The sequence below is a fragment of the Artemia franciscana genome, chromosome 15 (assembly GCF_032884065.1).
Source record: "Artemia franciscana chromosome 15, ASM3288406v1, whole genome shotgun sequence".
NCBI classification, from domain to species: Eukaryota; Metazoa; Arthropoda; class Branchiopoda; order Anostraca; family Artemiidae; genus Artemia; species Artemia franciscana.
The window spans coordinates 42,235,756-42,248,509 of record NC_088877.1 but is presented as its reverse complement, the minus strand read 5'-3'; the positions used below and the strand labels follow the sequence as shown (position 1 = coordinate 42,248,509).

The 12,754-nt window shown below is 31.9% G+C and overlaps 1 protein-coding gene across 7 annotated transcripts in view; it reads right to left on the bottom strand.

The window, feature by feature from the left end:
* Positions 1 to 12,754, bottom strand: part of LOC136036499 (protein lap4-like) — a 199,287-nt gene that overhangs the window by 117,363 nt on the left and 69,170 nt on the right. For 5 of the 7 annotated variants that reach the window (XM_065718780.1, XM_065718777.1, XM_065718781.1 and 2 more), the window contains exons 11-13: positions 9,571 to 9,624; positions 4,807 to 4,904; positions 644 to 967 (exon numbers count right to left, since the gene is read on the bottom strand). In XM_065718780.1, coding sequence (XP_065574852.1) covers positions 644 to 967; positions 4,807 to 4,904; positions 9,571 to 9,624 — 476 coding nt within the window. The remainder of the gene's footprint in view (positions 1 to 643; positions 968 to 4,806; positions 4,905 to 9,570; positions 9,625 to 12,754) is intronic. The other 2 variants (XM_065718779.1, XM_065718783.1) reach the window with 1 other exon arrangement.

Here is a 12,754-nt window from a genome sequence, read left to right as displayed (position 1 = left end):
GTGGATGTAGGCTGGCATGGTTTGGGGCTGTTATGAGATGCTAGTAGGAGCAGTAGTACTTTGTATTACAGATTTTGCAAATATGTGCCATCAATAAACTTACAATTCTTATCTGGCTTTGCCATAGTAAATCACTGTGTATGGTAAATGTTACACACAAAATTATGGATACATGCTAAGTCGTTTGGAAAAAGTGGCATATTAGATGAAGTAGCTGTATTTTTGAAAATACAGGAGAAGGGGTCAAGGTTTTTCTCTTTCATCAATGGGGAAACAAAAACATATTTTTCAAAAATCTGGGGGGAGGCAATTGTGTTAATTATTCATTTTTTTAATGAAAATACCAAAAAAGATAATTCTTAAAAACTAGGAGAGGGGATCTAGAATACAAGTGTTCCCTGGATTGCCCCTTCCTTCCCCAATTGGCGTTTTTAAATTGAACAACGATGAATGCTAGTTCCAAAGAATGCCAAATTCACATAAAACCATAAAACAACAAAATGAACATCAACAATAATGAATAATAAGTAAAAGAATGAATAATAATGAATAAATGAACGATAATAATGAATAGCAATTAACAATAATAACGAATGAATAATAGGATGAAAAAATAAATAATAGGACAAAACAGATTTCTCACCTCTTCTTCCTCGTTCCTATCATGTTTAATATCCGGTTTATCATAATTATTATTTACAACTTCGAGGTGCTCAGATTTGATGGATGCGACACTTGGAGACCGAGACCTGTCTGGCACCGACCCATTCATTAAGGGCACTTGAGGGGCAGGGGATGACCTTTCTGGAGTAATAGTCCTGTCTGGGTCTCGGCTAGGACGAAAATCTCCTTTATCTTCGTCTTCATTATGATGTACAACCTTCCCATCAATATTCTTTAGGAGTTTGTGAGCTTTAGCCTTGAGTTCCCGTGGATGAGGTGTGTTGTGTCGTACGAAATTGGGCTCCTATAAGAAATTTTTTATGTATAATTATATAACATATAATATACTATATATATATATATATATATATATATATATATATATATATATATATATATATATATATATATATATATATATATATATATATATATATATATATATATATATATATTCAAATGAGCAATTCTAAGATAGTTGCTAATCGAGGAAAGTATAATAGACGTGCACTGGGTAGGCTATATGCTACATTCTGTGATCATTCTGTCCTTTATTTTTCCGGTCTTTATCCCCTTCTAAAGAAAAATGATGTTAATCAGATTCGGACTTTTTATTTCAGATATTGTAAATTTTTGCTTTATCTCCCCCCTTGGTATAGCAATGGTAAGATAATTCGTAAGTTTGATGTCCCTGATATAAGTGCAAAGTTGGTCTTCCTGCATGGAAGGTTGTCGGAATCAGCTTTTTATCGTTTATCACCTCATCATCCTTTGGTCCGTCTATTCGGTTAATCTCATTGTGGCGTAGTGTTTTTTCTATTTGTATTGTATTTTATTTGCAGTGTATTTCATTTTCTCTTCTTTTTTTTGGGTTACTCCACAAGTGCCATAACTTGTTATGATGTGGGTTATAAATAAATTATAATTATTAATATATCCTTTCAAGGCCGGGTACATGGTTCTCGACCTGGAGAGCGCACTCCCACAAGAGATGGAAAGACAACTTCAAGTTCCTGCACCTTTTCCACTTGGCTGAGGATAGAAGTTCTCCAGGAGTTCTCCAGGATCAATAGACTGGTGAAAGAAGAGGCCCCAAAACGACCTTCAAGGACGGATGGGCCTTAAGTCAAGCAAGTCAATATGAAAAATATAATACTATAATTTTTTTATTATTATAAAAATATAGTAAAACTTAAATGTTTCTATAAATATTTAATAATATATTTTTTTTTAAATATAACAATTTTATCTAATAATATTAAAAATATTATATGATATAAATATCTTAGTCACAGAGTCGAAAGTTAAATAATTCGATTATGCAAAGGAAAAAGTAAATGATGAATGATATACTGCACGCCAGTATGGCCTTCGAAATTGAGAGGCTCTACAAATACCCTTTCAATAGTTCTCTGAGTTATTTCTCAATGGGCCAGTAATTCTGATAGGCCAAAATGCTATTGTTGCAGTTTCCTGTGGCCCTTCTCTCTACAAAATAATCCATTAACCCAAATCCTAATAGATAATTTGCAACAACGCGATTCTCTATAGGCGTCAGTTTTATTGAATGAATTATCTATATTGATCGTTCATTTATCTATATATTGATCTATATTGTCTATAATAATAAGTGATCTATAATTATCTATATTGATCGTTCATTTTTATAGACTGCATTTCAATTTCGGAACAGATGGTATACTTTAAACTTAGATATATAAACTTTCATTCGAATGGGCCTTCTTTCAAATTATCTATGACTAAAGACTATGGATGGTCTCCTGAGTGTTCACCCTTCTGTAGAAAAATGAGAAATTTCACGTCTTTTCAGAAGCAGCTTGAGGGTTTTCATACATATTAAATTTTCGTACAAAATTTCCATCGAAACCTCAATTTCGGGGGAGTTCCGTTTTTATTTTTAAAACAATGCAAATTATTATACGCAAACAGATTGACGAGAAACTTGAAAACTAATTAACTGTAAAAGCAACACATTATATTTAAAATAAACATAAATAATTGATCTAATTATCACATATCTCTATTGTCACCATATTTTTCAGAAAGTTGGGTGTGATTCTTCCTCCTAAAACCTCTAACACATCCAGGCCGATTATTCTTCTGTATATGCGATGCATTGGGCCTGTTACCGAATATGAATACCCGCTTCTCACAGGTGATCTTAAAACCCTTCTTGCATCACTGAAGAGGATCAAAAATTTGGCCTCAAGGGCGAGTTGAAGCTCCGAGTAGATAACTTTCCAAACGTTCTGTTTTGATGCGGCGTCAATAACTATTTTCTACAAGTACAACCTCCCTCCGACGATTTATATCTACTTGTACAGCAGTTTACCAAGCCAATACGACAAACACGTAGACTCACGGTAATGGATTACCTACAGGGAGACATCACGCACTGAGTACTTTAAGAACTGTTCTTTAAGACGCTTCCACCCTTTGAAAGGGTCCCCCGATGGGTGTTAACCTTGAAACTCAGCTGCTGATTCCTTTAAAAGGAAATATAACAAACACAGCTCCAGGAAGAAAACCTATGGTAGGATTGTGGCAAATCGTGCCCTAAATTTTCAATGGCGTAAGAACGTATCCGGGATTTCGCTCGGGGAGTGGAGGGGGGACTATAAGACAAAAAACTTTAGAGAACCTATAAAAAAACGCATTTTGTTGCTAATTTAAGAGTCGGATAAAAATTTAGGGGGGGGGGGGACAACGTTAACCCCTTTGGGCACGGACTTGTGCTGTCCGGGCCAGTCATCTTATAAAAATTCACTGTGCAACTAAAAATTAATAGAATTGCAACGAACAGTTGCAACCCTAACTGTGAACAGGGTTGCAACGAGAAAAAAGAAACTCGACGAAACACTAGGCTAGATTATTAACAGACATGAGAATTTAGTGAAAACAAAAGAAAATAATTAATTAATTAGTTCTTTTTTTTGCTTATAGTATTTGATGTCATCTTTGTTGTTTTTTTTTTTGCTTTTTTTTCATTTCTTTCTTTAGATTATTACCAGATAACTAGATTATTACTAGACGTGACAAATTAGTAAAAATAGAAAAGAGTTGAGTTATATTTTGAAATTATTGGTTTGGCTTGTAGTATTTGACGTCATTTTTGTGTTGGTTTTTTTTTGCTTTCTTTTCTTTTCATTTCTTTATCCTTGTAGTCAGCATTTTTGTTTTTGATTTTCGTGGGTAATAAGACATACTACTACTACTACTACCGCTATTTTGTCTATAGTGAAGTGGTTTGTTTGAGAAACTATTTTTTCATTTTTTACTGTTCATTACTTGAAATACTTTAATACCCAACTGTCCAATCCTTATGCAATGACTGCCACGAAACACTGTGAGCTCCGTGTGAATATTGGAAACAGTATCGCTTTGAGGAAAATTTGAAAAGGAATTGCACTAGATATTGACATATGAATGTCATTGGCATTTAGTCATTGTGAATGTCACATTTGAGTGACAATGACTTCGACAGAAGATATTAACTAGAAACATTGTCAAAATATATATATATATATATATATATATATATATATATATATATATATATATATATATATATATATATATATATATATATATATATATATATGTCACATTTGAGTGACAATGACTTCGACAGAAGATATTAACTAGAAACATTGTCAAATATATATATATATATATATATATATATATATATATATATATATATATATATATATATATATATATGTATATATATATATATATATATATATATATATATATATATATATATATATATATATATATATATATATATATATATATATACGAAACACTGTGAGCTCCGTGTGAATATTGGTAACAGTATCGCTTTGAGGAAAATTTGAAAAGGAATTTGCACTAGATATAGACATACGAATGTCATTGGCATTTAGTCATAGGAAAACTTATATTAAAACCCTTTACAAGTATGATATATATATATAAATATCTATATATATATATATATATATATATATATATATATATATATATATATATATATATATATATATATACATATATATATATATATATATATATATATATATATATATATATATATATATTTATGTATATATATGTATATATATGTAAACGTATTACATGTTTCTCGTCCTCATCAGCATCAGAGTCATCTTGGAATTTGACGGTAGACGTTCTTGCAGCATCATTCCACTCACTGACACTAGATTCGCCGTCGTCTGAAAGAAGAATAGCCTTTTTCGCTTAACACAATCTACAACTCAAGCATAATTTAAAGGACTATATACTGACGCATGTTCTTATAATAAAAGAAACCTACTAAAAATTAAACGAGTAAAAATTATAATTAAGACATTTAACTTTGATAAAAAAAATTATTTTATATACTAATAAATGTCCAAATGTTTTGGCTTCACATCAAATAAACCATTATCAACGGGAAAAAAAGGAGAAAAAATAACTAGATTATGCAAGTTAATACATGCTAGAAGATAACCTAAAAAGATGAGGAAACCACACACATACTATACTCCGGACGTGGAGCCATAACATTCAGATATTTATTAACCACTGTATATTTTTTTTTCTTAAAGTCCACTGTCTGAAAGTACCAAGGACAACAAAACCAAATCAGATCAATTAGACTTGTGAAGTGAAGACTTAAACAGCCAAATCTTCTAAATTAGGAAAAATCAGGAAATGGAAGAACCTCCATATTCAGTAATGCAGATTTTGGCTGTAGCGGGAATTGAATAAGAAAACAGAAAATCGGACCAAAAAATCAGCAGAAAAGAGGTAAAAAAAATGTGGTACCAAACAGTTACAGAAGGCTGAACCGTTTTCTTTTAGAGGTGCAGTTTTTCTTGGAAATCAACATATTATTAATTTTTAATTAATGACAAAGTTTTTACTATTGCACACTCAATTCAAATTTCACAAAGATATCAACGTAATTTGGATACAGAAGAGGCCATTAAATGGTAAAATTGGAACACTTTATCTTTATTATGCACGCGAAACATGCAGTGAAAGGAACTATCAACATTTACTCACTGCATTGCACCGACATCGTTTTATTGTGTTTCTTAACAAGCAATGGGCAAAGAATTTAATAATAGATTAATTAATTATAATATACTTTGTTAATTAATTTTTACGGACAAAAACCGTTTTTAAATTTGACTTATTATTTCTGTGTGCCAACACTGTGGAAACTAATATTATGTCCTAAAGCTTCATAATTTGAAAAATACAAAAGAAGAATCTTTGCTTTCCCACCACAAAATCAAGTAAACTACTTTTTGCTCAAAATTGAACACTGTGACACTGACACTGTGAGGTGTGACACTGACACTGTGAGGTGTCACACTGACACTGTGAAGTGTCGACACTGAAGTTTTGAAGTGTCGTTTTGCACGACACTAAAGATATTTGTTGATTTGATTGTCGAGTATTGAAGTTGAACAGTCGTTTTTTTTTTTTACATTGAAGATACTTACTAATTTCACCGACTCGACATTAAAGTGCCGAGTGTCAACACTGGAGTGTCATTTTGCTCGACATTGACGATGTTTACTAATATTATTGACTCGATATTGAAGGATCTAGTGTCGACATTGAAGCGTCGTTTTACTTGACATTAAAGATACTCACTAACATGATTGATTCGACGTTAAATTGTTGATTGTCGTTTTGCTCGACATTGAAGATGTTTACTATTATGATTGACTCGACATTGAAGTATCGAGTGTCGACATTGAAGTGTCGTTTTGCTCGACATTGAAGATGTTTGCTAATATGATTGACTCGATATTGAAGTGTCGAGTATCGACATTGAAAATGTTTACCAATGTGATTGACATGAGAAAAAGAGCTACAAATAAGAGCACCGGCTAATGCACCGCACTAGGGTTTGCCTAAAGAACATAGTCTGTGAATTATAAATGCTTTTAGCCATAGTGAAATGAACATCAAAGGTAAAGTACAGGAACAATCATAATTATTGCGGCGCTTTTTTCAAACCTGAATTATACCATACTTTCAAGAAACACACCAATCATTTACGACTAAAGCATGCAAAAAAGCGAGGATACAAAAAAAAACTATTTTTCGGCCAAATTTACGTGAGAGAGAGAAAATCTTGACGATGCTAATGCCCAGCATTTCATACCACGTAAACCCTACATTTCATTGGGATAAAAAATTTTCTATGGGCTTTGGTGGAAAATTAACATTATCAAAAAGAGGTCCTCCTAGAGACAAGTCATGGGTGGCTTCATTCAAATTTTTAAACAAGCTCTGGTGACTCTCTGAAGGGTTACTGGGTCCCATTTCGTGTTTGTTTCTTTTTATAGTGGACATTATCAAAATAATTGCTACGATACAAGACTTGCAGGGAATCCTGTTAAATATTTTTTTTTTCGACCAAAATCAATAAAACAAAACATACCAAATTAATCAATAAAAAGCAGTAGCTAATAAAAAACTCACAAAACTGCGCATTTCATGGAAATATTTTTTTTGCCCTGTTTATATACAGCATATATATATATATATATATATATATATATATATATATATATATATATATATATATATATATATATATATATATATATATATATATATATATATATATTTATATATATATTTATATATGTTTATATATCTGTTTATATATATTATATATAGTATAAATTATCCTACATCCAAGAGCCAAGACCATAACTGCCTTTTTCCTATCAAAAACATTTCTGTGAATAATTGACACTTTGCAAAATTTAGGACCATTGTATATTTGGTCAACTATATTCATCTATACGTTGAAAGGAACTGAAATATAAAGGAAGAAAACGGTGGTAAAAAAGAGGTATTTTTAAAACAGTAAAACTAAACCTCTGAAGAATTATAACGTCTGCAAAAAAAAGCCAAACACTAGATGACATTCTTTTCAGAGGAGCACTATTCATCCTCCTCACTACTCACAGGGCCATGTTACTCGCGAGTATTTAAAGAGTGGTATTCAGAACATAGGTTATGTTACAAGATGTACTTGGTGTACCTAGTGTACCCCTTAGGCAAGTTGGTCTTTTTGTCTTTGGCGCAATGTAAAGAAAAGATAAAAATAAAAGCCCGTTTAGAGCGAAAAAAAAAAAAGTTTGATTCGAAAGAAACAAAAACAAATCAAAGTTCAAAATATTTTATTTATGTTTCTACAACTAACTTTGATTTTGCTTGGTTCTGTTATACAATTTTTTTTCATAGTTGGGCTTGAATTACCTAATCTAATAATCTGAACATTTCCTTATTTAAGAAATTAAAAAAAAATTAAATACAAATTTTAAACAATATTCAATAAATAAATATTAAATGAAATAAATACACTAAATAAAAATTAAACAGTTTTCTTACTAAAAAAAAAAAAATTAAAAATTACAATAACTTTCTCTCTACCTAATTAGATTCCCAACCTTATGATCTTGTCAATATTCCTATTGCCAGGACAATTTCAAACTGACCGCTGTGATTTCTGAAGAGCAGCAGTTTTTTCTAATTTATCAAAAACGGCAAAAGATTTTTGAAGCAATTCTTCAGTGATTTTCGAAGAGCAAAAGATATTGCTAATCAATCGAAATACCAAAGATACTCAGTGTGATTCTTTGGTGATTTTAAAGTGATTCTTCGGTAATTTGTTGAAATTATTCTTTGGCGACTTTTAACATTCTAAAGATTTTGCTAATTTGAAAAGAAAAGCGAAAAATTTTCGAAGCGATTCTTCGACGATTTCGATGATAAAGTTTTGATAATTTATACAAATGGCCAAAATCTTTTAAATGATTCCTTGGTGATTTTCGAGGAGCAAAAGATTTTGTTGATTATTCAAAAATGGAAAGATTTTCAAAATGATTTTTCGGTTATTTTATAAGTAATTCTTTGGTGATTTTCGAAGAAATTTTCGGCGATTTTCCAAGGGCAACATATTTTGCTTATTCATCGAAAATGGCATATATACAATTTAAAAAGAAAGTAAGAAGCAAACGTGCACTATCAAGCCCAAAGTAAGTAACAAAATATACTAGTTGACCAATCGCAAATGACAAAGATATTCGAAGTAATTCTTCGGTGATTTTCAAAGTGATCTTTCGAAGTGATTTTTTGGTGACTTTTTTAAATGATTCTTTGGTGAATTTTGACGAGCACATTGTTTTGCTAATTTGTCAAAAACAGCGAAGATATTCGAAAAGATTCTTCAACGGTTTTCAAGAAGTAAAATATTTTGTTAATTTGTACAAATGGCAGAAATTTTTGTGATTCTTCGATGATTTTCGAAGATATTTTTTGGTGATTTTCGAAGAGCAAAATGTTTTGCTAATTTATCGAAAACGGCATATATTAAGGAATACAATTTAAAAAGAAAAAAAGAAGCAAAGGAGCACTATCAAACCCAAAGCAAACAAACAAAATATATTTGTTGTCCAATCGAAAATGACGAAGATATTCATTCTTCAGTGATTTTCGAAGTGATCTTCTCGAAGGGGTTCTTTGGTGACTTTTTAAAATGATTCTTTGGTGACTTCTGACGAGCATTAATGAAAAATCGCAAAGGTTTTCAAAGGGATTATTTGGTGATTTTGAAAAAGAACATTCAGTGATTTTCGAAGAGATTTTTCGGTGATTTTTGAAGAGCAAAATGTTTTGCTATTTTATCAAAAACGGCATATTTTGAGGAATAAAAATTTAAAAAAGGAAAAAGCAAACTGTCACTACCAAATCCAAAAGAAAAAAAAAACAAGCTACTACTTTGACACAAGCACAAAAACATCCTCAGACAATACCAATTCGGAAATAACAAAACATGCGAAGGTCTTAAAAGTCATTTTTTACCTAAACTACTATGGCTTATCACTGCTCGACCCCAACGTCTTATCAAAACTGGTGCTGAAATTTATTAGCAAAACATAAAAAAACAAACAGAAAACAAATTAAAGTAAAGAACATAATATATTGAATATCTAATAAACTTTGAAAAACAAGAAGTGAGATAAACATAGATGTTGGGTCCCTGATCCCAATGATCAGATAAATGTACATTTTTTCCTGTATATAGAGCCTTCAGCCGCACTTTAAAAGTCATTGACTTTGCTTCGACAAAGCGCAAAAAAATAGCTTGACTTTCTATTAATTAGTTCATGGTGTCAGGAGCGAAATGTTCGAAGTTGGTGAATAGGTAATGAGGGTGATAATGGCCCCTTCAGTTTACCCTTCACCTTACTGGTAAGGGTCCCTCTGGTCCCAAAGTTTAAGTTTGAAGTTTCAGTTCAATCTTTTTGTCTGCGCGACATCTGGTTAAAAAAATCAAATTTAATTTTCTTAGCTAGTTTTTGGTTATCCTAGCCCGATTAGGTTGGGGAAGTGAGTTTTAGGCAAGTCCTCCAGTCACGCAGCTTTAAAACCTCTCCTCCCTCCAGAATGCGTTGTTCTTATTAGCCAGAAGAAGAGCTGCATACTTGGTGGCTGTTAAAAGGGCAGAGAAGGACAGGTGATTGTCACACATTTGGAAAACGAATAAATTAAAGCAAAGAACATAACATACTGAATATCTTATGAAATTAGAACAACAGTATGTGAGATTAACACAAGGGTCAACGATTTTTTTTTAACCCAATGAGGCGGTTTTCAAAATCACCATTCCCCTGAAAATGCAGTTTTTATCATTCAAAGAGAGAACAGCATATTTAATGACCTCTAAAAGGGCATCATTGAAAAAGACGTGATTAAATTTACTATTATAACTAATCACATTCAACCGCAATTTAGAGCAATAAAAAGAGAGTTAATTATAGAGTATCCAAGAGGCAGATCCAGGCCCCTCCCCCTCCCCAAAAATTTATTTGAGGCCTTCATTCAGTTTTTTCTCTTTTTGTACTCTTTATTAAAATAAACTTGTCTTTTTGGTCGATTATTGGCACCCTTGTCACTTTGTATCCCCCCCCAAGATTCTGCTCTAGATCCCCCTTTTGGGTAGAGTTAAAATCTTGGGTAGTAGACTACTTTTTTTTAATATGTAGACTACTTAAAAAAAAATAATATTCGATATCGATTTACCGGTCCTTCTTATCTATTGGCACATCAACGCTCAATTCCTCAGTTCAAAAGTTAATCAATGAGAAATTAGACAATATTTGTACTCTTTATTTAAATAGACTTGCCATTTTGGTCAATCATTGGCACCCTTGTCACTTTGTATCCCCCCCCAAAAAAAAAATATTTTGCTCTAGGTCCCCATTTTGTGTAGAGTTGAAATATTGGGTAGTAGAATACTTTTTTTTTTAATATGTAGACCACTTAAAAAAAATTAATATTCGATATCGATTTACCGGTCCTGCTTATCTATTGGCACATCAACGCTTAATTGCTCAGTTCAAAAGTTGATCAATGAGAAATTAGCCAATCATTGAAATCGATATCGGTTTACCGGTCCTGCTTACCTATTGGCACATCAACGTTCAATTGTTTAGTTCAAAAGTTGATCAATGAGAAATTAGCCAATCATTGAAATCGATATCGATTTACCGGTCCTGCTTATCTATTGGCACATCAAGGCTCAATTGTTCAGTTCAAAAGTTGATCAATGAGAAATTAGCCAATCATTAAAAAAACACACAATAATACTACCATGACTAATCACAGCTCGACACAAATGTCTAAACAAAACAGATATTGAAAATTGTTAGCAAAACATAAAGAACGAATAAATAAAAGCCAAGAACATAATATATTCAACATGAAATGAACTTCGAGTAACAAGAAGTGGGATAGTTGTAGACCCATTTGTTACCGACTTGCAAACTGATTTTCTTTTTAAACACAGGGGAAGCACCTTTAAAATCTCCAACCAGGATATTTAGCTCTTAGAATTTAGAAGTTATTTAGATTTCTTTATTTGATTATTCTTAAAATTGAATTTGCATATCACTAAAGTTCTAGAATTGCAACTTAAAAAATCTAATTGCTCAAGAAAGAGGACAGGCCCACGTTACGAAGCGTAGATAGAAAATTGAAAAATCGCATAAACAATACTTCTTTTTAATATATTATTTCATACTTTTTTATAATTTATTTTAAATATATTCCATATAAATACATTCTATATCAATACATTTGATCATACTTTTTATTGGCAAATCGACATCCCATTGTGCTGAACAAAATTGATCAATTAGAAATATGATTATCATTCAAAGGTGTTTTTGCCAAGACTGGTCAACATAGTTCTAGTGCTATTGCCAATAGTCAAGAGAATATAGTTATCTTTTATTTTCTTATAATGCTAAAAAGATAAGTGGATTTAAGTACCTCTTATAATGATTGGAATTTACAGACATGGAAAAAGAAAATCTAACAATTCCATTGCAGAAATTATTTTAAATTCTTATTCCAGAGACCCTCCCAGATGAAAACTCTAGCCAAACCACTGGTTAATTTATAATATCTAAGTTGGGATTCAGGAGTATTTAGGAAGCAAAGACTAATATAGAAGCATAGCTACTGCTACCACCAACAGCTCACTGCAGCACAGGGGGTATTGGCCCCCTCAGGCCAATACACCTTCACACGCTCCCACTTGATCCCAATGTATTAAAAGCCTCCTTCTTTAGACTCTTCCAAGAAGTTCGCATTTCTTTTAAATCTTTTCTTACTACTTCTTCCCACTTCACACAGGGCCTGGCACAAACACAGGGGGGGGGGCTTCGGGCCAGCCTCCCCCCCCCGAAATCTTGTGAAGTGTTTAATTTCCCCATGGTTTCTTGGGATTTCTGGCAAAATTAGGACATTTATTAAGAATCTAGATACATGTGTGAACCTTTTTTTGGGATTTTACAGCAAGCAATTATCCGATCAAGTCACTGCCCAATTATTAACCCACTTTCTGTCTAAATTTTTACCCTCTTTGAAAGTAATTAGTGACTGTACTGTTATTTTTTTTAGAGTCTGCTTTCCACATCACAACAGAATTATCCTTGATATTAGGGCCTTTATCCCCTATTTTCAGGATAAAGTACAGCTT